The 26,841-nt window shown below is 53.1% G+C and overlaps 2 protein-coding genes and 1 long non-coding RNA gene across 6 annotated transcripts; 1 reads left to right on the top strand and 2 right to left on the bottom strand.

The window, feature by feature from the left end:
• Nucleotides 1-225: 225 nt before the first annotated feature.
• On the bottom strand, nucleotides 226-17,500 carry AK4 (adenylate kinase 4). 4 transcript variants are annotated; one of them, XM_054212827.1, is made up of 6 exons: nucleotides 17,438-17,500; nucleotides 14,154-14,327; nucleotides 7,406-7,525; nucleotides 4,660-4,832; nucleotides 4,211-4,329; nucleotides 226-2,971 (listed from the first exon to the last, which is right to left on the bottom strand). In XM_054212827.1, exons 2-6 carry the CDS (start codon nucleotides 14,296-14,298, stop codon nucleotides 2,857-2,859), a joined length of 672 nt encoding a protein of 223 aa, XP_054068802.1. In that variant the 5' UTR covers nucleotides 14,299-14,327; nucleotides 17,438-17,500; the 3' UTR covers nucleotides 226-2,856. The 4 variants fall into 4 exon arrangements, with proteins under 4 accessions (XP_054068802.1, XP_054068800.1, XP_054068801.1 ...); XM_054212825.1 differs by lacking the exon at nucleotides 17,438-17,500 and adding an exon at nucleotides 17,254-17,384; XM_054212826.1 differs by lacking the exon at nucleotides 17,438-17,500 and adding an exon at nucleotides 17,064-17,138.
• Nucleotides 14,305-16,971, bottom strand: LOC128913805 (uncharacterized). The gene is made up of 3 exons (XM_054212025.1): nucleotides 15,139-16,971; nucleotides 14,573-14,872; nucleotides 14,305-14,327 (listed from the first exon to the last, which is right to left on the bottom strand). The coding sequence occupies exons 1-3, from the start codon at nucleotides 16,292-16,294 to the stop codon at nucleotides 14,305-14,307; spliced, it is 1,479 nt and encodes a 492-aa protein (XP_054068000.1). The 5' UTR covers nucleotides 16,295-16,971.
• Nucleotides 17,501-17,506: 6 nt separating the features above from the next.
• LOC128914169 (uncharacterized) lies at nucleotides 17,507-25,913 on the top strand. Its single transcript, XR_008468210.1, has 2 exons — nucleotides 17,507-17,541; nucleotides 23,144-25,913. It is a non-coding gene; the product is annotated as an uncharacterized LOC128914169 (long non-coding RNA).
• Nucleotides 25,914-26,841: the final 928 nt, after the last annotated feature.

Genomic DNA, 26,841 nt, shown 5'->3' with positions numbered 1-26,841 from the left:
CTGAGGGATTTTCTGCTGTGTTTAAGTGGGGATGCTCTGACTCCTCTCCTTCCCTCCTCCCCCTCCTCCTCCTCATCGGCTCCTACAAATAAAACCCTGGTCAAAAATGACCCGCGACCTGCAGGCTCGTCCCACGGCCTTGGCACAGGGCAAGGGCTCACGCAGAGCCCAGCTTTCAGCGGCGATCGGGTAGAACTCACACACAGAAACTGCGGGGACAAGGGATAAGCAGGAGAAAAAATTTATTTACATCTTTCGAGCAGTAACACAGCTGCAGCGATTCACTGGGAAGAAACTCCAGGAAGAAAACTCAGCGCGACGTGCCAGCAGCGCCCCGCGCGTGGGGAGACACAGTATTTTGGGTCGGTACAAAATTGCTGTCGCTTTAGAAAAGGCGTGAGATTCACAGTAAAGTACCAAAGGGGAGCGCGGCGGGGAGGAAAGGCGAGGGACACGTATCACTCCGGGACCTCATCCCTGCCAGTATTTGGTCTATGAAAATGAACCATACAACAACTCTTGTAGAAAAACCTATCCCAAGGGCTCGATGCATGCAGAGTCACGGGATTTCTACATCTACTATAGGGCTCGAAGTCTTTAAAACAAGTGCTTGGGTGGCTCTCCTGGGGCAAAAACATCTGTCCTGCTGCTGGGCGCTGCACCAGGAGGCGTTTTGCAGCAGAGAAGGATGAGACACGAGAGCTGGGCAAGGGAAAGCAGGGAGCAGCCCCCTGCCCAGCGCTCGGCCCTGGCAGAGCCGCCCACCGCGGCCAGGCTGCTTTTAAAGCCTAACCCCCCACCCCGTCATCTGCTCCCCCCCTGCCCGACACTGTTAGAGAAGAGCACGCACATTTTTGGCTATTTCTAGATTTGTGTTTAAAAACGGCACAGACCTTCGTCCGAGGGTCGTGGGAAAACCTAAAATCTTTCTTAAACAGGATTTCGTTGCAGGGTGGAAGATTTGCCTCCTCCCAGCCCGGGAGCTTCAGGGCGGGGGGATGGAAAGGCCCCCAAGGACAGCAGTGAAACCTGATGGTCCCTCTGGTCTCCCACCCGGGAATTTCCCATCCAGGCGGGATGCGGAGCCCTCCCCTGCCGCCGCCGCACCATGGCTTTCACCCGCAGGCAGGCAGCGAGCAGGCAGCACAGGGGCAGGTCCCACTCGGAAGATGCCCAACGGCCTCTGACTGTTATCAGGAGAACACCAGGGCAAAACTGCCTCCGACAGAGAGCGCAAACATCGGGGGCTCCTCTGATAGCGCCAGGATGCGGGTGGCTCAGCAGGGATAAAAGACTCCTGGGGATGTGCTGAAGTTTCGCACACGGAGCCCGTGCGTCCCTAAAAAACCCAGCCAGCTCCCCCTCCCCGGCGGCGGGGCCGCTCTCCAAGCAAAAATAAAAACAGTGACATGTCAGCAACAGAAACTTGCCCAGGCTGCTCTAATTAATCAAACGGGTGTCAGGGAGTGACAGGTTCTCTGCCCTCCTGCTGAGCCCCCCCCCGGCAGCCTGCAGCACGCTCTGCGAACACAAGCGGCTTCGTGCAGAGTTCCCAAAAGTCGATGCTAAAATTCAGCGCTTTTTTTTTTTTTTTAAACTTTTAAAAATACATTTCTTGCTTTTTTCTTAAATATATATTCTATAAAATAAGGCAACTCGAGGAGACATAAAGAACATCCCCTTTGCTTAGGTACTGCATCCTACCACCAAAGGGGGTTACAGTACTTCCAGTTGAGAAAAGCCACTCCACCCGGCCCCAAAGCTCCTGTGCGCCAAAAGAGGGGCGACACGCGCAGGTGATGCTGTAAATCTCGGGGAAATGCCTGGGCATGGCCCTCGGCAGCCCCTGCATGCGTCCCGGGGAAGGGAAGGCTCTCGTCCCGCGTTCGTGGGGAGGGAGCCGCTTCTGCTGGGAATGCTGCGGCCGCAGCGGGAACTGCTTAGGGAACACCCCCTCGCCGGGGGAGCTCAGGGACAAAAGGCAGCACAGGAGATGGAATGACTTGATTTCTCCCCAGAACTGAAGCAGACATTAAAATACATCTTCGGGAGAAACTCTTAGGACACGACCGTATCTTGTAGTATGAAAAGCTACAAACAAGGTAAGCACAAAGGAGCGCAGCTCATCCCCAGCACAGATCCTGCTCAGTGTCACAGCGCCTCATGAAAACTAGACTGTACAGCAGCTCTTTATAAGAGGGGTTTCACCTCTGTCTACGAAGAAGCACAAGTGCATGTTTTACCTCCAATGCTTTCCTTCTTTTATGTGTATGAATACCGGAAACATGATCTTCGTGTTTCTGAGCTTTGTAGTGTAAATGTTTTCCACGTCGCTCACCAATTCCCACTGGGCTAAGTCTTGCTTTTTAGAGCCTTATTTCTCTGAGAAATAAATTTTATAGAAAACAATTTATATTTTAAAAAAAAAACCCAACAACCTGGAGAGTAATCTGCGGTAAATGGTACCGGGGAGGAAAAGGATGGTAGGCTGAAGGCTCAAACAGAGACTGGGCTTTGTATGGGCGTGGCGGGGACATCATGGCAAGCTGTGTAAACCTGGTATGATCGTTACCCAGCTCTGCATCGCTAATCTGTGTGTGTACTTGGATCGCAGGCAGGAATACTTTATAGCCTCAAAAGAGAAAAAAAACCCTTATTCTAGCAGACTTGACCTTATAAGCAAAGGTCTTTTCCCCCTGATACTGTCTGTAACGGTGTATCCACAGGTGTCACCCCGTACACCCAGGAAAGGGACTTTAGATACTGCACGATCACCTAATCTGAGCACAGCCTCAGGACCATGCAGAGAAAGCAACTCCGTGATGGCGTTAACTCTTGGTCCTTGGCATGGGCTGTTTAGTTCTCCTCATCCGAAATAACGGGTGGGATCTTGCTGGAAAGCAGGGTGTACACGTACGGCCAGATCTTGTTGGTCTCTGTCCCCGAGAAGGAGTGAAGGATGCCCCTGCTCCTGGAAGAGAGACGGGAGGAGACGTCAGTACCAGGGGTATCTGCAGCCCTGAGGACGGGGGTATTTGCTGTCAGGTTGGCCGTCGGAAGGAGACAGCCCGGCCAGGCTGGAAGCTCACCAACAGTTTTTTGGGCAAGACAGGGGGGATAAAGGGCACCAGCGGTGGCTGCTCCCATCCATAGCTGCACTCACACGTGGACGAGACAAACAGACAACCCAAATAATCACATTACCCAGGATAACAGCTCATCCTCCTCCCCCTAAAGACCACTTGCTCTCTAAAGGACTTTATAGACATAAATCAGCAGGATTTATTCATGTGCTTAAGCGAGTGGGAAATTCAGGGCCCTGATTCCCCCCTTCCCTGCAAGGGCATGGACCACTTCTGCTTTTAAAAACTCTCCCTTTCAGCAGGGGATTGCCACCCTATGGCAATCCAGCTATTCCCAACTTGGCGAGGGGACGACTGCCCCAACCTACCAGTGACACAGAAGGGACAAGCCCTGAAGCATGTCTGTGCCCACAGCAGACCCATCCGCCCCAGCCCCGTGGTCCTGGACCGATGTTTTGCAGGGTGCCTGACTGCACAGCACGTAGCGCCCTGCGTCTGCAGAGCACAGGGGCAAATGAGTTTATTTGAAGCAGGGCAGAAAGCGGCTCACAGACGCGTGCAGGAGGGGAGCCGCTCTCTGCAAGGTCACCGTCCCCAACCGCCCACAGACCCTCGCCTCGCTCAGCGACGGCTCTGCGTGGGCAAGGCAGGGTCTGAGGCATCTCTGAGCTTCTCCACCTCTTCTGCCGGAGGACACTCACCCAAAAGAAAGCTAGGACTCTCAATTGGTTGGGTGTCCTAGCGCTGATGGGCAGCACCTCTGCAAAGCAAAGAGGCTCCCACCCAGTGCAGAGGAGCTAGGGAGGAGGAGGGGTTTGCAAACACCTTCTGCCACAGCAAAAAATCCCTCCCACTGCCGGCAACCAGCAAAAGCCCTTTGTGGAGCCCAGAAAGACAAACAGGAGCTGTGAATTTCTTTACATCAGCCTGCTCCCTCCAAACAGGGCCGGGGCTTGGCTGCAATGAAGGGCTGGGCTGACCGCAGTGATCTGCCCCAAAAAATCTGTCGTGGGCCGTGCTGGGGCTCCTCGGGCTGTCGGGACGGAGGCACGGGACTGGTTGGTGAAAACCTCACTCATGCCTGTTTTTACAGGCACGCTGTGATTTATTCGCATGGTCCAACTCACTTGTACAACTCTATTACTGGCTTTGCAGCATCTTTGTACTTTCTGAGCCTGGCAGCAACGGCATCGGGTTTGTCGTCCTCGCGCTGGACCAGTGGCTCACCCGTCAGGTCATCGATGCCCTGCAGAAGGCAAACACCGTCAAGGGGATGCAGCCATCGCCCCATCGCCCACGCTGCAGCTCCCTGCCATGCAACCGCTGCCAAACGCCTCATCCTGCTCCGCAGCGATCGAGCATCCTCAGACAGCATTTAACATAAATCCCATTTTCCTAATTAACATTTAGCAAAACTCCTTCAGGCTGGCTCCCGAGGGCAAAGCCCTCTGGTGCTCAGCACTTACTACCTGGGATTTCTTCACCAATGCTTTTTTTACAATCTCAGCTCACGCAGAGAAAGGCTTCTCTGATCTTTTCCTTCTGCGAATTTCTCCCCGATGCTATGGGCTCTTACCTGGACGTGGGGGGGGTTGAAGTCCATGTTGTACACCCTCCCGCTGGCCGGGTGGACCCAGCGGGCGCTCAGGCGATCCTTCAGTGTCTCAAAGGGTATGTTCAAGCTGATCACCAGGTCCAGCTCGCAGATCCTGTCCAGCGCCTCGGCTTGCCCCAGTGTCCGAGGGAAACCTGTGCAGGCACCGCAACAGAAAGGGGCTGTGAGGAGAGGCAGGAAAGCAGCAGGGATGGAGGCAAAACCACCCGCCCCACAGCCCCAGAGCTGCAAAACCACGGCGGCTCCTCGCTATAGCACAAGCGGTGTGAAAGACAGGCATCCACCATATGGCTACAATAAAAAATAGCTCCTACAGCACCGACTCCTGAAATACAACACATGGACTCATGTTTTCCTGCAAAGTCGTGTCTGGTGCAGGGCCAGCGTTTCTGCACAGGGGCTGGAGGCAAGTAAGAGGGCATAGGCAACAATAAAATGGGGAGGAAGGTTGGAATTATGAAGCAAAACCTGAAGGAAACAAAAAGTTGCACACAGATGAGTAACACGCTGCTGGTTGACATGGAGGACATCAAGGATACTGCAATAAAATGGTTTGCACAGCCATCACGCAGCTCTCTGAAACCCCCATCCTCTGAAGGTACCAGGCGGTACCTTTTGCTGGGAAAAGTCAGCGAGCGGGTGGGAGCATCTACTCTTGCTGCCGGATCACAACCAGGGGTGACTCTGCAATGGTCCCCTCTCCAGTTTTCTCTGCTGACAACACCTTTCTCTTTCCTTTTTTAACCATTTTTTACATCCATAAAACCCTCTGAGACCTCCCAGGCTTTTCGCAGAGTATTATTAGCCGAGAGCTTGTCAGGACATCGGCACAGGGAATGAATCGGCCATTATAAGAAATAATACATTTAGTCTGCCTTGCCAAGTAAAGTCGGTCTGTTATTTATGTCATCAAACGGACCACCCGAAATAAATACGCTCCTCGTCACAGTACTGCTGGAGTGGGGCTCTTGACTGCAGCCACCCCTCGCACCCCCAGGCAGGTGAATTCGCCCAAAATTAGGAGGAGGAACGTGATGGCCCAGGGCTGCCAGCATCGCTGCTGCCTGCGTTCAGATTGTAGCTTCAGGGGCAGCTCATCCCTCAAACACCTCGGTGTAAGCAGAGGTCAGCACACAAAGCAGGCGGCTCCCAAAATCCTTGTTACCAGCCCACGGCCAGAATTGCTTTGCCCTTGCATCACCCTCAACACAAAGCCCTACCGAAATGGGAGCTGGCGCCCGGGCCAGGCTGCTGGGGGTCGCACCATGATAAATCAGCATTCCCAGCTGCAAGAACCCAAATCTGAGCATGTCGATGCAAACCCCCGTCAATATGTTGAAATGCCACAGTTTTAATACAACGAAATATGCACTTGTTTATGCAGCGTTTGTTGCTGCAATATTTGTTAATCACCGTGACCCCTGATGAATTAAGTGGCGTTATGGCAAGAATAATGAAATTTTAATAGTGGGGATTCACAGGCCTCTTCAAGGCAGCCTGAATCTACAGGCCTTGAGGTCTCTGACATCCTTCCCTGTGAGCCCAGGGGGGGTGACACTGCCAGACCCGCAGTGCCAATGCTGATGGATCCCTGGTGCCCACTGGGGTGAGAAGAGCTTGGCTGAACCCCAAGCCCCAGCACAAGCCAGCCCTCCTCTGGGGCCACCCAGGGCCACATGGGGAAGAATCATAGAATGGATTGGGTTGGAAGGGACCTTTAAAGACCATCTAGTCCAACCCCTCTGCAATGAGCAGGGACATCTTCAGCTAGATCAGGTTGCTTAGAGCCCTGTCCAACCTGACCTCATCATAAAAATCATAAAATAGAAGCCCAGCTCCACCAGCCCTCCAGTCCACGGCACTAAACCGCAGCCTTATTTCAGTTGTAATCTATTTCATATTTTCCCTATCAGGAGCCTGAAAGCTCTCCGAAAGCCCAGGTCTGTTACAAATCAAGTGGCTCCGTCTTATCTACGTATTCACTGACTCCTTCAAAGAGCTCCAGCAGATCGGAGAGGGAGGGTTTCTCCCCCTGCAACGGCCACGGCTGCTTGTCGCCATACGTCACACTTGCCTGTGTCCAACACTGCAGGTGAGTGTGACCCACTGAGCCCTGCCCCATCCCCTATCCAAGCCCCAGAGTGATTTCTAGAGTTGCCATGGGCACTTGCCAGCTCCCAGGCCACGGGCAGTGATGCGTCATGGCTGCTGGCACGCAGCTTCACCGCCGAGGGCTGCAGGAGCTCCTGGCGAACCCTCTGCTGCTCCTCTCACCGCCTGCCTCGCCGGTTTGCTCTCAGCGTCTCCTCCACCCGCACCTCAGGTGGCTTTAGGGCTTGGGATGAGTAGCTCCTTCACACACATACGGAGGCGGTAAGAGGTTTTTCTTGGCTTGCCTCCAGCCCTGCTCTGCTCTCTGGCTCTGCTTTGATGAAACACCCATCTCCTTCCCCTGCCTTCTCCTCGCCCCGACGTGTGCCAAGGGCTTGGCTGGACACTCACGTGCTGCTGCTCCAGGCAGAGGGATGCAACACCTGCGGGCAGATGTCTCTGCAAGCAGGTGGGCTCCTGCCTCTCCTCCCACCACCACCAAAGGCACCTTCTGGATTTTCTCGCTCCTGGTGCTGCCAAACCATTAGCAGCAAAATGATTTTTTAAAGGGGGCTGGGATTTTCCTGTCCAGAGGGGACGCCGGCAGCACACTCACCATCGAGCAGCCAGTGTTGCTCTCGACGCTTCTCCAGCTCCGTCATCATCACGCGCGTGATGACATGGTCCGGCACCAGAAGGCCTCGCTCAAGGTACTGCTTTGCCAAGACGCCAACTTCTGTTCAAGAGAAGGGGAAAAAAAAAAAAAAAGCATGACATTTCCGCTTAAAAAATATCGCTCCCCCTCAAATTCTGCCTGTCCTCCCAAATCGCTCATGAGGGAGCTTTTCGGCAGCATCCCTCTGCTCATAGCTAGTAGAAATGGAGATGCCTGAAATATCCGAGAGCAGGAACACAGGGAGCACCGGCCAAGCCCTGGCAGCCCTGCGAGCCAGCTGATGGCAGCAAGGGACACTAGGACTGTCACTGCCATACCAGACATGCGCATCAGGTGCTACACACAAAGCTCCATAGGTTTTGAAGATGGCACCGATGTGGTTGCAGGTGATGCTGTCATGGATATCAAATGTCACAAAGACACTGGCCCAGCTGCGAGGGATGCAGCCAACCTCCGTGTCCCTCCAACCGTGGATGGTCACCCCATCCCGGGACACAGATCTGCCCAACATCCCGCTGCCTGGCTCACTGCTTGCTTTAAACCAACGCCAGTGCCAAATACGGGATGCTAATAATGCCTGTTCCTATATGCACTGAGCCACAGCTGCAAATTCTTGGGCTCTGGAGAAGGTTTCCAGTAAAGCCAGGAGGACAAATGATGCATTTGAGCAATGCCTGCAGATCTGGTAACATTTGGCATGTAGGCACAAAGTTCCATGTACAAGCATCACCAGGAAAAGCTGGTGTCATCATTTATAAATGATCTGAAGAGGTGTAAATTCACCACTTCGCATGCAAAACACGGCAGTAAACAGGCATCCCCAGAGAGCTCATGGGAAACCCAGACCTCAAGGCGTTTGTTAAATCACTGCTGAAAGCAGGATTCCCATCCAAAGGGCTTTAAGACTTCAGAGCCTCAACTTAAGATACGCTCAGATAAGAACACTCTTTCCAAGATCAAATCCTTGAGAACGTAATTGCGGTGTAACTGCAAGGTAAATACACGTTACCAGGCTCCTGCCTGGGTCTCCCCCGCATCACTCAGCTGGAGCCGACAGCGCCGGAGGAGAAGCCAGCGGTGGTTTCTGCACAGGTAACACCATGTCTGGATCCACCTTCACGGCAGCCTGGCATCACCCGGGCAGCTGCTGCCAGCAGCCAATGTAATAAGGGTTTATTCTGCTCATATTTTTATTGCAGCTGGGGAAAAGCAGATGTTCCTTCAAGGAGAGATGCAAGAAATTCAGTTGTTTTTTTACATGACAGTTTGCCTGCGATTTTCTTTTAGCCACTCAGAGACACAAATAAACTGTTTGGGAAATGCAAATATTCTTTGCCATTGCAAGTGACAAGTCCTGATCCTGCCACCAGAAGAGGCCCGGCGTTTTCCTCTCGGACGAGGACCCAATTGACACCTCTTCTGCTCTCTTCCGACAGCAGCTGAAACAGCACTTGTCACCAGAAATGAACAATTTTGCAATCAATTTTTGCAAGGTTTTTGCTGAGGACGGCACATTTTAGCCCTCCCAAAGTACGAGTCCTCTCCAAAAAAGAGCCACGGGATCCTGCATTTGGAGGCAGGCTCTGGTTTTCCAGACTGCAGCAAGATGTCAGACCAGGCAGGCACATGCATCTGGACACGGGTCGAATTCCTGAGCTGCAGGAGAGTTGGTTTTTTTTGCAAGATATACAGTTTCTAGACAGGGTTCATCTGATGTAATGGGGGAGCCTGATGCAGCCTGCACTGGGACATGCACAGGAAACCTCACAGGCTCCCAAAATGGTCTTCGGACGATGCCTGGCAGGAAAGCGGGGCAGGTCGGTGCTGCCAGCCCAGCCACGCTCCCCAGTTGGAAACCTGCCTCCGAAACGGGGCAGGGAGCGGGCACTGACTCACCAGCCTGCAGGGCTGAGTCACTGCGGGGATGGGGACCACGGCGCGTCCCCCTCCCGCCGCTCCATAAAGGCATTTCGGCTCACCCCGCTGAGCGGCTCTTTGCTCGGAGCCACGGTGGCTGCCAGGCGCAGCAAGCAGAAAATACCTTTTTTCAATGATGAGTTTTTTGTCGCTGCCCATACGTCGCCAGCACTGCTGGCAGCTCTCTTGCTTGGGGAAGCAAAGGACACGGGGATGGAAATAATACATGAAGGCTTATGCAACCAGCACGGAGACCTGCTAGGGCATAAATATTATTGCATCCGCCTACGTTTTTTAATATTTATTCACATGGTCTGCACATTGCCACAGGCTTGCAGGGAAGGCAGAGCTGCTCCCAGGGCAGAGCCTGGTGGCCAGGGAGGCTGGAGCTGCAGCAGAAGGTCCCACTGCCACCCCGAGGAGGGCTGGCCATCCAAGGGACCGGCTGCTGCTCAGCAGGGCTGCTGGAGCCGGGCCTGCTGCTGCAAACCAAAAATACACCGAGACGCAGTTGCGAAGTCTGGAAATACAGGGGAGGCCCACAGCTCTGCATCACGGAGGCTGCAGCTTTCCCACGCTCCCGATCCGGGTGGACGGCTCTCCTCTGCTCCGCGATGGACAACTCCTGCTGCCGGGGATGCTTCTCCTCCACGTGTGTCGGGGAGACAGAGCAGTATGGGGGGCATGCAGCAGCATGGGGGGCACGCACCGACATAGGGTGCACTTAGCAACATGGGGGGCAGGCACCGGCACAGGGGTCATGCCCTGGCATGGGGGGGATGCACTACCCCCGGGGTCCACGCACCAGCACAGGGTGCTGACTGCTTCCACACAGCTAACGAAGCCCCTCCAGGCTCTCCCTCCCTGCTCACCCTCCTCCAAAGCACACATGGCGTCGCTGCCCTTCCTCTCGCAGAGGAGGAATGGGCATGGATTTTGCATAAAGGACCTGCAGAGCTGCCTGGTGCCCTGATCCCCCCAACACCTTGCAATGCTCCGGAGCGCATCATCCCTGCATCCCAGTCCTTCCCAGGCATGGTGGAAAATGATGGTCCATGCCCAACAGCTCCCGGTCCCCCCGTGTGAGGATGGGGGGCTCACCCCTACTGCACTGCACAGCACCTATGGAAGCACCAAAATCCCCATAGCCATGGCCAGGTGCAGAGGGGGGTCGCAAGCATCGCTCTGCCGTTGTTCCAGGTAGCAAGGGGCTCCTTGGCTGCTACTCGTGCTGCCCGAGATGGGCCGGCAGGGACTCCCGGCAGTGCTGAGCTCCATGCAAAACGGCCTCTTGACTCACACGCTTAATCCCATTAATCTAATGACCGTGGGTTTAATCTGCCCTTTAACACACGGGACTTCAAGATCTCTGCGGCTTCCCCCACGCAACCCTGATCTGCAGCCATCCCTCCTTATCAAAGCAACACTGAATTACAGCCCCGAGGGACAAGGCCATGAGTAACAAAACAGCCGCCCAAGACCAGACAGGATGGGCTGGAGGAGAGGCCGTTCCCAAACACAGCGCTTGGCAGCCTCCAGACCCTGCACGATAACCCTGGACCTTCTGCCCCATGACACAACCTCCTACATGATTTTATTTAGGCTATAGCAAGGCAATCTGGAGTTAATGGAGAGGAGAAACCCCGGGTGGTTAACAGGGCACCGACCGCAGCCACCTCTGCACCGGCGCCGTTACGCTGCAACAACCCCAGCTGGCCGGGGACAGATGGCACCCTGGTTTTGGGACTCCAGGACTTCTTTCCTGATGCAGACGCTGCATGCAGGGCCCTCGCTCCCACCCCATCTCTGCTGGCAGGACCTCACTTAGGGGAGCCAGAGCCTGCTGCAGCCCCAAATTTGGGCCATGACGTGCTTGGTGGACGGACAGTGGGGTCTGTCTGCGGGGCGGCAGCCAGTGCCAGGGGAAACCCCAGCGGCCAGAGTATCGCTGCTGCTCCCGCATGTAAAGATGGAAAACCAAAGGGCAGGTTTGGTCCTGGGCTCAGTGCACGGCTCTGCCAGCGAAGACCGTCACCCATGGGAAAGGTGGGGAGAAGGAGCACAGGGCTCGGCCACGCACAGCCCACAGCCCCCTTGGTCTTCTTTTTTGGTGCTTACTTTGGTTGACGCTAACAAAATGAAATTTGTCACGAGGAGAGGACAGGAGCCACTTCTGTCTCCAACGAAGCAAATTAAAAGGAGCGGTGGGCCAGACGCAAGACCCACGTGTCTCTCAGGGGATGGAGAACCTCAGCCAAAGCCACTTGGAAAAGAAAATAAGTTGTATTGCAAATGAGCTGCTGAGTCCTGCTAAGACCCCGGGATGCTGCCAACACCAGAGACAACCCCCTGGGTACCGGGGCAAGTAATGATCAAGGAAATCGCTCACCACCCTCCAGCAGCCCTGCCTAGCACCAAAAACACAGTTTCTAAGTCTTCCAGGATCTTCAAAAGGCCCTTTCCTACAGCAGAGCAGCCACGCACTAAGCAAGACGCTAATTAACAGATAAATGTGTGGTAGCGGATGTACTCGCAGGGTCACTGTAGCAAAACTTCAACCAATTCAGCAGCAGCCGTGTGTTCAGCTGCTTTGCCTGGCTGGAAAGCGAAGTCCACGAGACCACCGACACCGCCGACAAGCCGGGCACCTCTCCAGGCCGCGCACTTCGGGCTTCCTCCAGTGGCTGGTGTCCTCGGTGCTGCCCGAGCCAGAGACCCACAGCCATGGCTACTGTACATCTTGAAAAGGCAAGCAGGAAAATGCCCTGTGTGTCGATGCCTGCCTGCCATCCTGGGACAGAGAATACAAACACCGGACTGATGGGTCCCTTTGGGACCACGACTCTGTAACACGGCTTTTTATATCGAAGGCCCCAGATCCCCTAAAACACGAAGCCAGTGGCGCAGACGATAAACTCAGGCGGAGCGTCGAGTTCCACCTAGCTTGCCCTGGAGCTGGCACACCGCAGCGCCATCATGTAACAGCTTGTCCAAAGCAAACAGCAAAACAAAATAGCAAATAGCTGCAGCTTACTGAGAGCTGTAACCAGAGGCTGAGTCAAAGGTGGGACCCGAACGTCACGCCAGCTGTACAAAACTAAGGCTGATTTACTTCTGAGTAATTTTACCCACATTTCTCATTGTTGTTTCCTTTTGGAAACTGAATTAACCTGATGCGCTTTGGGAAATACCTTCAGCTAACTCCCTTCACAGCCCCTTCTTCCTTCTCCAGTGTCCCCAGAGAAGCTCTACAGTAAGAGTATGAACTGAAATACAAAACCCAGGAAAGCCGCTTGTTTAGATCATGCGGGTTCCCAGGTGGGCACCCAGTCTCACCGTCGCACTGCCCCGCTCCCACGCCCTGCACCTCTGCCTGCTTTTCACCCAGGCGCTTTGCCCTTCAGCCAAAGCAATCATCGGGATTTTCCTAATTCTGAGCCTCCCTCCAAAGGAAATATTATTGTCCTTTTTATTTATAAAAGGAAATCTGGATATTTTTAAATGAGTGACCAGCACAGGGCTGTGTGCAATGTCCCTGCCAGAGTGCGCAGCTCTCTCAAACTTTACCCTCCCTTTCCCCCCCCCCCCACTTTTTGTTACCCTTCTAAAAAGGGAAATCACTTCTGCGTTCTCTTGGCTTGTTTTTTTATCCATGCCGGTTTACTGTTCCTCTGCCCGGTGAGTCAGCTTCCCCTCTGGGTTGGTCTTTCACACATTAGCAGAGGAGAGAAGGAGTTGCTGGAAAGAGAAATACGCTGGGATTGCCTAACAGCAGCAAGCCGGGGTGCAGCGCACCCGCTCCCGAGCCTGGCCAGGGCTGGGGAGTATCTCACAGCACTGCCCGGGGCGCAAACACAGCAAAGACCATCGGTTCTCCCAAAGGCTCTGGACCTGGATGTCAAACACGGGACGGGCAGGAGCAGAGAGCCACCCCGGTGAGCCTCCACCTCCCCACTTTCTGCAAGGGAGTTTCATAAGGAGCGGGGGACACGCACCAGCGCCTGGTGACACCCCGCTGTCCTTGCTGCAGGGGCTGACACAATACAGCATGGCACGGCACGGCGCAGGACCCCGCCACCCACAGCAATTTTCCCAGCGGCGTTTCCCCCGTGGATGAACGCACGTTCCCAATCCATCCCTCCCACCGTGGGTGGGAGGCACAGAGTGCACCAACACTCCAGCCATCTGCCGTCCACCACGTTGCAGTTTTTACCCCGTTCCTGCACAGCCACCTCAGGCAGGATGAAGTTATTATTAATAACACGCGACCTGCGTCCCCGGACGCCACCGTTAACCGTTGGTGCCGGAGCAGGTGGGTTATTTGTACCAGCTTCTCCGGAGCCATACCTGCACCCAGCACAGGGTTGGGACTATTACACACCCACGGCTCCCCACGGGATCAGACCCCGCTTTTATCGGGCAGTTCCGTGAGCTCAGGCTGGAGGGAGATGGCAATGAACGAGCTGTGCCAACCCCAGGGAAAGAAAAAGACCTGCGGCATAACCAGGAGTGGGTTTCCCCATCCTCATCTTCATCTCTTCCCCATCCCCATCCTCATCTCTTCCCCATCCCCATCCTCACCCCCCTCCCCAACCTCATCCCCTCCCCATCCTCATCCTCACTCCTTGCCCATCCTCATCCCCATCCCCTCTCCATCCTCATCCCCATCCCCTCCCCGCCCCGTCGAACATCCCCGGGGCTGGCGACCCCCCGCCCCCGGTCCCCGCCGCCCGCCCTCCCCCTCCGTCGGGGCAGCCCCGCAGCCACTCACCGCCGCCTCCGCCGAGGCTCTCCCGCAGGAATTGCCCGCTGGAGAGGTGCTGGAGCCCGAAGCTGCGGGCGATCCTCTCGCACACCGTCCCCTTCCCCGAACCGGGGGGGCCAAGCACCACCGCCCGCAACAGCTTAGAAGCCATAACCGGCTATCGGAGCCCGGGACGGATCCCTGCGGGGGCAGGACAGCTCGTCAGACGGTCCCGGTTCACCCCTCCCCACCCCCCCCCCGCCGTACCCAACCGCTCCCCCCGCATCCAGCCGCCGCCGCGGCCCGTACACATCAGCAGGGCGGGGGGGGGGGGGGGGGCACCGGCGGGATGCACCGCCCGCCCGCCCCTTCGGGCCGCGGCACCCTGGGACTTGTAGTCCCGGGGCCGGGGCGAGCGGGGACGTGCGGCGGTGGCCCCGTCGGACCGGCGGTCCGACGGGGCCACCGCCGCACGTCCCCGCTCGCCCCGGCCCCGGGGGTCCCCGTGGATGTGTCCCCACATCGGCATGGGGGGCATGAGGGGTTGGGAACGCACAGGTTGCGGGCACGGTCTGCGAAGGGAGGGTCTGGGAACACACAACATGCGAACACGCAAAGGCACGCGCACGACAATACCAACATAGTAGCGTGCGCACGCACAGCCCGGACACGCACAACCCGCCAACCCACACGGCGCAAACAGGCGTAAACGCGCAACCTGGACACGCACAACACGCGAAGGCAGCCTGCAAACCCACAACACGCACGCACACACAGCCCGCAAATGCGCAACACGCAGACGCACGGCACGCGGCACACACACAACACGCAAACATACAGCCTGCACGCGCACAGCCTGCACGCGCACATGCCCAACACGCGAACTTACAGCCTGCGAACCCACAACATGCCAAGGCACATGCCATGCAAACGCACAGCCTGAGAACACGCGACATGCAAACACGCAATGTGTAAACGCACAACCTGCACAGGCGCAACACGCAAAGGCAGCCTGCAAACGCACAGCCTGCAAACACCAAACACGCACAACACGCACAACCCACAACACGCACAGCCTGCAAATGCACAATGTGCACACACAAAACATACACACATGCAGCCTGCACACGCACGGCCTGCAAACCCACAACACGTGAACGCACAACATGAACACACACAGCCTGTAAATACACAACATGCAAACGCACAACACACGCACCCACAACATGCAAACATACAGCCGGCACGCGCCATGCAAACGCACAGCCTGAGAACGCGAAACACACACATGTGCAACATGTAAACACACAACCTGCACACACACAACATGCAAACATACAGCCTGCACATGCACATCCTGCACTTGCACATACACATGCACAACATGCAAACATACAGCCTGCAAACGCAAAAATACGCAAGCGCACAACCTGCACACACACAACATGCAAAGGCAGCCTACAAACACAGTCTGCAAACACAAAACACGCAAACGCAAAACATACAAACAGCCTGCACACGCACAGCCTGCGCTTGCACATGCACAACATGCAAAGGCAACCTGCAAACACAAACCACGCAAATCCAACACATGCAAACCCACAACACGCACAGCCTGCAAACGCAAAACATGCAGTCTGCACAGCCACAGCCTGCACTTGCCGATGAACGCACACAACACGCAAACATACAGCCTGAGAACGCACAACATGCGCATGCACAACATGTAAACGCACAGCCTGCACCTGCACAACATGCGAAGGCAGCCTGCACACGCACAGCCCGCAAACAACAAACAGGCACCTGCAGAGCCTGCACAACATGCACACATACAACACGCAAACGCACGTCCACACACACAACATGCACACACACATGCACGCAGCCTGCACACCCAAAACATGCGAACAAAAACCATGAACTTGCACGCTTTGCACATGCACAACATGCACATGCATGTGTAAACACACAACACGCACATGCGCAACATGCAAACACCCGGCCTGCACACATACGTGCAACTGTACAACAAACACACACGCAAACGCACAACATACAAACACACATGCCAACAGGCCTGCAAACACCCAGCCTGCAGCCAACACACACAACCACACAACACGCCCATACACATGTACACACACAACACACCACACACAACACACCATGCACAACCACACAACACAGCACGCTCACACAACACGCCCACACACAGCCACGCAACACATCACGTCTACGCACAACACATACAACACACAACCACGCAATATGCCCATGCGCAACACACCCACACAACACACCCACACACAACACACCCACGTCCACACACCACACGCAACCACACACCACAGCATGCCCACACAAAACACACCCTCACACAGCCACGCAACACATTACATCCATGCACAACACGTACAACACACACCTCCACACACAACCACACACCACAGCACACCCACACAACACACCTCGTCCACACACATGTGCAACACCACAACCACACAACACGTCACATCCACGCACAACACATACAACACACAACCACACATGCCCATGCACAACGCACACACAACACACCACAACACAGCACGCTCCCACACAGCCACACAACACGTCATGTCCATGCAGATGTACAACACACAACCACACAACACACCCATGCACAACACACACACAACACGCCCACACACGACACACCCCATGCCCACACGCCACATACAACCACACAACACAACATGCCCACCCACACACAACACGCACACACACCACACCACCACACACCACACCACACCAGGTACACCACCGCAACCACACAACACGTCAGGCCCACGCACAACACGTACAAGGCACAACACGTACAAGGCACAACACGTACAAGGCACAACACGTACAAGGCACACCACACCACACCACACCACACAACAGGCCCACACACACCCCGCCACGCCGACGGGCTGCTCCGAGGCGGGGTCACCCCTCACACCACCACCTCCCCCGTGCCCCCGCCCCCGCCATGTCCCCGTCTCCGTGTCCCCCCCATGTCCCCCCGCCACCCTGCCCCGTCCCCTCCCCTCCCCGCCCCCGGAAGCTCCCGTCACATGGCCGCGCGGCGCTGCCATAAACACACCAAGATGGCGGCCCTCACGCCGCCAGCCCGTGCTGCGTCATGCCGGACCCGCCGCCCCCGCGTCGCGGCCGTCCCCCCCCGCGGTTCCCCGTTCCCCCCCCTTGAGGGGGAACGGGGAACCGAGGGGGGGGACGGGGACGGCCGCGACGCGGGGGCTTCAGCCCCGCGCTCCCCCGTTGCGCACCATTATTTTCCGTGCGGCCGCGTTGAGGCGGGCGGGGCCTGCCGAGGCCGCGGGGCCGCCGCCGCCCCCCCCCTTTCCTCAGGTGGCTTCCAGCGCTCCGGACGGTGAGTGTGGCGGTGTGTTGGGGGGGCGTGTGTGCGTGTGGGGGAATGGGGACCCGGTTTCCCTCCCGCCGTCGTGCGGAGAATTCGGCGGCTTCAGGCCGTGGTGGCCGCTCGGGAAGGGGCGGCTGAGGGGAAAGTTGGGAGGGAGATGGTGGGGTGGCCCGGCGACCTCCTTAAACGCAGCCTCCACCACGGAAGCCGTGTAAAATCGCCCGTCGGACCGCTGTATCCGCATAACTTGCCGTTTATTTTTTTTTTTTTCCCCCCCTCCTCTTACTTCTACAGATTTTGGTTAAAAGGGCCGCTAAGCAAGATGGAAATCGGGTTTGCTGCCTGCGCGCCTCGCAGGCTTCTGCAGAGGCAGGGCGAGAGTGGCTTGTAGTGCTCGAAGATACTTGACGCTGGCCCAGGTTGCCCAGAGAAGCTGTGGCTGCCCCATCCCTGGAGGGGTTCAAGGCCAGGTTGGCCGGGGCTTGGAGCAACCTGGGCTGGTGGGAGGTGTCCCTGCCCAGGGCAGGGGGTGCCACTGGGTGGCCTTTAAGGTCCCTTCCAGCCCAAATCATTCTAGAACCTGCGCATAGAGTCACAAGCCTTGCGAGTTGCAGTTCAGGGCACATCAGTAATTCCATCGGTGTGATGCTAAAGGAATTTCAGTTCATACGAAACAAGTAAAAAAAATACACAGAATCGCCAGGCCCGAAGGGGCAGGAGGTGGAACTGGAGTTTAAAAACCAGCCAGACAAACTTACAAGGCTTTCAAAAGCGAGAACCGGCAGCAAACACTGGAAACTGTATATTTCTAAGAAGCGTGTGGAAATAAGCAATGCCTTAGCAACAACAAAAATGTGCACTAGGCTCCAAAACTAATGTGGGTTTTGCTTAAAAAGGGGCTTTGTCAGATAATAATGGGGAACCTGCCTAGGCTTTTTATATCAGGTCTGTGAATCTTCAGTCTGATGGAAGCAAAGCAAAAATCAGTGCGCGTGTTGGGTGCAGGGAGACAAACCATATTTATATTGGAGTAAGAGCTACGTCCTCTCTAGAGAAAATGGCATCTTTGCCACCTCTCACCTTGGCGGTCACATATCTTCTCCCTTTAAATAGCTTAATAGTAACTGCTGGAGCACAGAATAACATCTTGAAACAGCGGTCAAGGCATACTTGAACTATAAAACTGATTCTTGTCTTATCACTTCAGCCTGTGAAATGTAGGATTCCCCATCCTACATCTATGCCATTCTACTGAAATCAGTAGAATTTTTCTACTGGAGTAGTAATGGTGGTGTAGAAACACCTCAAAGTGAGAGCGAATGGTTCATGAGTTAGGCAGCTTCCTTTCTTTTCAAAAGTCACTGTTGTATGTACAGAATTTATTCATATTTTTTTACCAACTTTTGTTGTTGTTTTTTTTCCTAGCAACAGCGGATTCTTTAATGATTAATCTACAAATGGTGGTAAATCTGCGAGTTTTGGGATATATGTTCAAGTCATCTGTGTCATCGTACGTCAGTATTGCATAATCTGTTGACTGTCCCCTTTTTATGTAATGTATGTTTGTAGTTTGTTTTAAAATGTACAAGTATTTTTTTCTACTGCGTGCTTCTCCTCAGATACTTCATATTTGTCTCTCCATTGCCCTCTTGAGTTAAAAACTTGTAAGACACCGTTTTGATAGCTGGATTGAGTGGAGCGTTACGTATTTCTCTTTTAAAAACAGTCTCCGTAACATCTTGGGACATGCTCTTTTCCCGGTAAGTTTAGAGTGTTACACCACTTCTGGAGTTTCTGCTCCCTCCTGGTAGAAATGTGAAAGCGATTTGTACTGGTGAAGTCCATCAGCGTCATAAATGAACTTGTTTCTAAAAATGTAATAACACAGTAACTTTTTCTATGTAGAACCGTTGTGTTTTTTAAACTAATTTCAGAACTTTATGTATTTGATTGCCTTAACCAAAGGATGTGGGGTGTAGAAAGTTTCCTGATCACATATTGAAAACAATATGTGTTTTTAGGGAAGAAAAAAAAGGAGGGGTAAAACATAGGTTGATGTAAGCTTGTAATTTAACTAGTTTGCTGCAGAATTGTTTATTTCCCAATTTTGTGTGTGGATCTTATGACCTAAAAATGCCAGCTGTGTACTTGAAGCACCTCAAGCCTTTAGGCCCCTCTTCTGCTGACTCCAGCGGCAGTCCCTTGCGGAGGCAGCTGCCTGCTCCCCTCGAAGCCATCGGTAGGCATAGGAATGGGCATCTGCGATACAAACTCCTGTAAAGCCTGACTGAATGTGCTCACAGTGCTGTAAAATTCCGCCACCCGGCAGCCCGCTCCGCTGGCGAAGGCCTGGCAGGCTCCGTGCAGCATGGTCACGGCGTGGTGCTACCCTGGGATTCGCACTGTCAATGAGCCCGCTCCTTGGCTGTCGCAAGCGGTGGAGCTCCAGTAACTTACCTGGCTCTCTGCCATTGTACCCACTGACTGTCTGGTTCGTGACATTCAGTACTGAAGTAGCCTAAACCAAATGCTTATTTCTAGCTCTGGTAAATTTAAGGGGGAGAAAGGGCTGCCCCCATTCTCTCTAGTGATATCTGTAGAGTGGTTAATTACCCCTTGCTTTATTAAATCCAGCATTGGTGGATTTGGCCAGAAGAAGCTAGTACTTAAAAACACTTGGAGGTGCATTGCAGAAGCCACTGTGGTCGTTAAGGTGGCACTAATTATCTGGATAATTTTCTGGACTGAAACCTCAGATGCAAAGCCACTTCTGTTAAATGCCCTTGAGCCTTTCACCTGGCATCTGGGTATCTCTTGGGGCGATGCGTGGTTTTTGAGACACGTACGGGATGCGGAGACAGAGGAGGTGCCTGCTGGGCTTGGCAGTGTTGCGGAGGGGCCGCAATGACTGACAGGCTGCCCTGGCTCAGTTATCACAGTGCTGATGCTGTCTCTTGTAAAGGTACAGTACTGTGATAACTGAAGGATGGCAGCCATCTGAGCTTCACGGGGCCCCGTGCCGCCGGTCCTCTGTGCCTTGGGGACAGACAGACAGACTGACGTGTATACAGCGCAGTGTCCTGCTGAAGTGGAGTGTACTCCTTTTACGTGTACCCCTTTGCATAAAAGCCGAAGGTTAAGAAAACTTAATGTTTTATTTGAATAAAATATTATACTTTATTGAGAGTTTGCCTGTTAATTGACTGTTTTGCTTTGGAACATCTTCCAGAAACGCTGTGCTTTGGAAAACTTCAAAAATGGTTCAGAAAGCAGGGTCCTGCGCAGCGTGGTGAGGTATGAGAGTGGAGGTGCAGGTCAGCAAGTAATACTTGGTACCAGAACAAACAGAAATGACTGTAGCAATCAAGAAAACAAAGCCCTTTTAAGGTATTTTTTTAATACTTCTTGGGAAAGATACCACCGTCTTGGCTAACTAGTCTTCTAACTCATTTTCTGTATGTTTCAATACATGGAAATAGATGGTGCGATGCAGGTCATTTCAGGCGCACTGGGGTGATGCAGCTGGTGCAGCCCCTTGCAGGGTTTTCTTGGGGCTTCTCTGCCCCGGCAGCTGGGAGACTGCAAATTTCCTGGGTAACTTCTGTAGCAATTTCATCAAAAGACATGGAAAGGTCGAGGTCTTCGGGGAACCTGCTGTCTGATTTTTGTGCCACGTGAATGAAGTGGTGGGAGCTGGAGGGTTGAGGGTGTATCTGTCCCTGGCTTGGTGGAGCAGGGAGACAGAGGGTGCAGAGAGCGGGGCCAGGGTGCAGTGCTGGGATGCGACAGCAGAGGGGCCCCGTGGGCTGGGTAGTGCTGGAGAGTGGGAAACCCCAGGGATTTTTTTCATAAAATAAGCAAAGACTTGAAGACATGTTAGTGCGGTACCTGTTCCCCAGATCCCTCCGTGGAAGTGTATGGCCCTCAGGCTGCCGAGGCTAATGCAGCAATTTCCAGAGGTCACAATTAATTCGTGATACCGATGTTAAGTGTGGTCATTAACCCAGTGGTGTTTAGAAAACTTCTTTCTGTGCTGGATGATTCATGACTGTCCAGGGCCTTGCCCTGTGCTTCCCTGTGCAGCCCCGGCTGCCGCTCGCTGCTCCAGGGAGAGGATGGGGATCAGCTCCACCAGCGGTCTGCTCCAAGATGGCAATTACACGGTTTATGTTATTTCTCCAGTCCTCTTTACTGGAAGGCGTTTCTGCCAGACCATGCTGCTGGCCGTTTCTGTGGGCCCAGACAGGGTCAGTGTTGTACAGCCACGATGGAACGTTTTGCCAGTGTGCGTCATTTAAATGGGGGAAATTATTACTGATGTTATGATAGTGGCATGGATCTGGTTCTGGAGGAGGACTCTCTTGTACCAGAAACTCTGCAAATGATAAAAAAGACATCCTGCTACCAAGAGTTTTAAGTTCTAGACAGATTAAAACCTGAGAAGAGTCAACCCTCAGCTTCCTCTCTGCCCGTTTCCAAGTCCTGCAGGGATCCCTTGGCCTGGGCAGGAATATGCTCATCCCAAAAAGGAGAGGTGGACATCTCCCACAGCACAGCGGCTGTGGTAGCCCCTGGCCCTATGACAGCAACACGCCTGTGCTCCTTTACATGCCGTGCCACACTCCTGTTCTGGTTACAGGATGAACGGGAGAGAAGAGGGGCTGTGAGGTCCTGGGGTGGGGAGCGTTTGTAGGCTTGCAGGCTGGCCGAGGCTGGGTTTCATCTCTTTTTAGCTATTTTTCCTGTCATTTTAGGAGCCAGCAAGTGCTAAGGGAATGCATGTCCCCTTTCCTGGGAGAAAGGCAGGTGGCAGTGGAGTTTGGAGCGGGAAGTAGTGTGGCCTTCAGCCAGGTCCTCCCGGCCACCCAAAGCAGGGCTTTGGGTGTTCACCGATGAATATAGTCAGGATGCTGACTTGTACTAGAAACCGAAAAGTTCTTGTCCTTCCCACGGGAAATAAGATAACTGCTCAGAGGCAGATACAAGGTTTGTTATGGACCAGGTCCAAGGAATAAGGTTCCTCACCTACTCAGCCTTGGGTCACGTTTGAGGGTTAATGACCAACCTGACTTACGCAGTGGGACGTGCAGCAAAGCTGCTGGCGGTGTACTGCAGCACATGTCAAGGACTGGGGAAAGAGAGCAAAGAGCCTGTTCGAGCGATATGTGCATCTGGCTTCAGATTGCGATTCTCGTTTCCTGTTACAACAAGTACAGCTTCAAGCTCTGGCATGGGACAGGAACTGAAACGCTGTCTGTGCCTGAAAGCAACACCTCTCCGATCAGATTTGCTCGGAGCCTTTATCTCCCTCTCTAGCTCAGCGGATGTAGAGTCCATCTCTTTTTCCTGTAGCTTCCTACTGATATCATAATGGGACAGACTTATTATAAATACTGGTGGGTTTGCTATGTCTAAATATTGCTACATGCGAATAATGCAACTATCAAGTCTTTTGGCAGCGAAGCACTTCCTCCCACGAACCGTGTTAAAGCAAGATGTAAACAACACGCATACAGTGATACATCACACCACTTTTTGCTCAAAACTAAAGTCTCAGAGGACCATCCATTTTCTGTTAAAACTTTCTGTAATTTATGGGTTTGATCCCCAGGCAAGGCAATTTTCTGGTGACACGTCTCAGCTGTCATTCCAGATGGATTTGTTCTGACCTGCTGGTTCTCAGGCTTTTTCATCAGGAAAGTCCCTTTTCCCATCTGGAGGCCGTCGGCTTCCCACCCACGTCTTGCATGAGAAGAACAGCAGTTCTGCTCCTGCGATGTCTCTTTGGGGCTGCGTGGCTACAGACAAGAATGGCTGTTCTGTTCTTGGCTCTCATCCACAAATTGTCCTTTTACGGGTCGAAGTTTCTGCTCCGAGCAAGCTGGCCAGCTGCTATCAGCTTCTGACAACCGCGGGATAAAAGACTTCCATTGTCTGCTAGCACTCAGCCTTGAAACCAGGTGAAGATGTTGCCTTTTCCCAAAATGCTTTTTTAAAAAAATGTGACTTTCTGTTACTGTTCAGCGTGAAGCATCGGTACCAAAAAGCTTCATTTTAATTGTACTAAAATAAAAAGAATCCTTCCCAACAGAGTTTCAAGCACGCAGTCATCGTTTCAAAGTCCAGCAGTGCCCCATATGAATCAGACTGTGTTTTAATTACCGTTCATTCAAATCGTCTCTGGCTAGCACGGAGCACTTGAACTTTAACCCAAGCCTTCTTGATTAAACATCTTTACAAATCAAGTAGCCTAATTGCAATGTCCCGATATTTGCAAATATTAGATGCACCAGAATGTAACTTGGCTTTAGGTCAGGTTAAGCAATTTCTGAATGTGAGCCTGGAGATGTTGGACGAAGTAGAGTGAAAAAACCAAGCTGATGAATACTCTGGTGAAGTTCCTGTGTGATCGGGAATGTCACCAGCTCAGCCATGCAGCGTTGTTTTTTCTTCAGGTGCAGAGGTATCTTGGCGTGCCAGCACCAAAAGCTGCTCAGTCAGAGCACCCTGTCTGCAAAATTTCATGAGCGTAACGAGAATTCAACATTACTCGTTCATAACAGATATGCTCAGCTCAACCATGGTAAAATTTTTCACTTTCTTAAAGTAAAATCAGATCGATGTGTTGGAGCTGCATTCCTGCTCTTGCTATTGTCAGTGGAGTGCTGTGATTACGAGCGAGAACTCCTGTTTCCAGGTGAGGGTTCCTTTTCCACTCAGTGCAGACACTGTGCAGTAACAGTAATGGCAATTACGCGTGCCTGTTACCGGAAGAAGTAATCCCCAGGAGTACTGTGTGAGCAGAGGATGACACCATCATTTCTCCTTTCTGCATAAAATATTTCTGACCTGTACCTCATGTTTTTGGGACAGCTACTAGCTGAGCTGTTGGATAATATGTAAACCCTGTGTTTTTGTCATTAGCTTGATTCACACGGGGAAACTGTGACTTTGATTGGGGGCAAAAATACTCATCAGGAACTGCGTGTTTCAGTGTGGTATGTTATCAGAGTTACTACTATCATTTCTGTATTTGGGCAGGTGGTAAAGTCAAGATTGTGCAGCTTGGTACATAATTTGTTCTTCATCACATTTCACAGGAGCAGGAGAAGGGCACGGATCTATGTGTGGATTAACATACTCTTACATGAGATCATGCATTTATGTTGGGCTGATGTTAGAAGCTTCTGTTACAAGCACTGCTGGAGCCAGAGGAAAGACTCCTGTTCACTCCAAAGGGCTGTGGCTTGGACCTGTACTGCAGATCATAGGTGAAGTTCTGGTCCCCATCTCAAGTTCCTCATTGACTTCAAGAGGACAAGAGCTGCACTTGGTCTGCGTTGTTTGATACAGGGATACAGACAGGGATGTGCATCTGACCCTGGAAAAAGCCTCCTTCAACTGTAGCAGAAAACAGAAAAAAAGGCATGATGCTGCTTGGGAGGGACGCAGCTCTTGGTTTGGATGGTTGCCTGGATCTTCTGAAATCAGGCACGGCAACCTCAACCGTAGCTGAGGACATGTCCCCAGCACTGTGCACACACCCATCCCCTTAAATTAAGTCAAGCTCATCAAGATTTGGTGCTCTGGCGCTGCTGGGTGGTTACAGTGGTTACAGCGTGGCAGCTTCTGGTGCTGGAGGGGTGGGGAGGGCAGGTGGTTATCAGCTCTCCCTCTGCCAGTTTGCTGCCTCCTCCTTATGGTGAACGTGAGAGCTTGCTATCGACTGCCCTCCATTTTAATTAACTCCAGAAGCAGGGAAAGTACACTGAATAATTCAAGAGAGACATGTGTTTAAACATTTGCACAAGCTCGGATTCCTCCTGCCTAAAAATAAGTCTGTGAGAGAGCAAATGATTCCCGTTGGAGGTGTTGGCGGATGGACAACAGAGCCATGGGCCCCATCCCAACACCATCGTGTTGCCCCACCCAAGAAGACACCATCCTTGGGTCTCATCCTTGCTGCTGGGACCAACCTGGGGCTGATGGTGGTGGAAGGTTCAAGGAATTGAGTTGAGGGCTGGACTCAGAAGGGCAGCACCAGCACAGACGGTTTTGGTAGCAAAGAGCACCAAGGAGATGTAGTTTCCAAAAGTAGACGTGAGAAACCCAGCAGCAACAGAATGTGCTTTGGAAGTTGTCCAAGCAAGGCTGTATATCGTGACTGCTAGTAATCCGTTAAAGATTTTAGAACACAGGTTACGTGTGTTCTCCTGGAAGAGAGAGGGGCACCTGGCCTCAGATGCTGGACATTGACCTGAGAAATGCCCCCAGCCATGTAAACAAGCTCTGTGATCTGTGGACCGTGAGGGACGTGAGTCAATGTTGTGTATGATTATAGCAAGGCTTTGGTGACAAACATGGCATTTCCAGTCCTAAAACATTTAATTATTGTTCTGGTTGAGGTTGCTGCTCTGCTTCATCCCTCCCCACCAGCAGACCCACCTCCAGTTCCAGTTAGTGCTAGACTTGCCCTTATAAAAGCCAACAGTTGCACATAGAGCTTTTTCTGGGTTATATACACACACGTGTGTATATATATATATGCACACATACACGGAGCTAGTATATAAGCAAGTGCTTGTAGCTGTAGTGGTGTGGCTGGCAGACAGACAGGCGGCAAGTGGGTACCTGTGAACTGTGCCAGCACCAAACTCGTCCTTCTGGAGACAGCCGCACTGGAGAGCAGATGAGCTGAAGAAAATGCATTTGAGGTTCTGAGTATTGATTTGTCTTTGCATATTTTGTTAGTCTGCTCAGAGCACAATAAAAAGGTGGTCACCGAATGAGGCTGACTTCAGTGGAGGGGGAATTAGAAGTGGGATTCGGAGCTGGCCACCATGAGCACCAACATAACCACTACGACCATCACCACCACCCTGCTGCATTCCATCTCAGAGCAGCGATGGCTGGGACAAGAAACCAGAGTTAGACTGCAGTGGTTACAGTGTGCCACCTGCAAACTGGTATAACTCCATCCATTGCAGCTGCTCTACAACTCTACACAAACCCAGTTTCTGCTTCACAAGTGAACACAAGGTATATTTTTCAGCAGTGGTATCTGGAAAAAAAAATGCAAATAATGCTGTTGGTTTGGTTTGTTAAGAGCACAATGAGGAAACAGAAGGGTGGCAACAGGGGAAAAACAGACAATGAAGGCAAGCAGCAACACGAACATGCCTGATGCAGGACTGAGACACGGTGGCAGCATCTCCATGCCGCTGAGCGTGGAGAAAAGCAAGCGAACTACAGCCCCTGGCCAGGAAAGTCGGGAAATGGAGTTACATGTTACACCTCCTACACGCCGCT

Source organism: Rissa tridactyla, chromosome 8 (assembly GCF_028500815.1).
Source record: "Rissa tridactyla isolate bRisTri1 chromosome 8, bRisTri1.patW.cur.20221130, whole genome shotgun sequence".
In the NCBI taxonomy this organism is placed as follows: Eukaryota; Metazoa; Chordata; class Aves; order Charadriiformes; family Laridae; genus Rissa; species Rissa tridactyla.
This window is presented reverse-complemented; position numbering and strand designations above follow the sequence as displayed.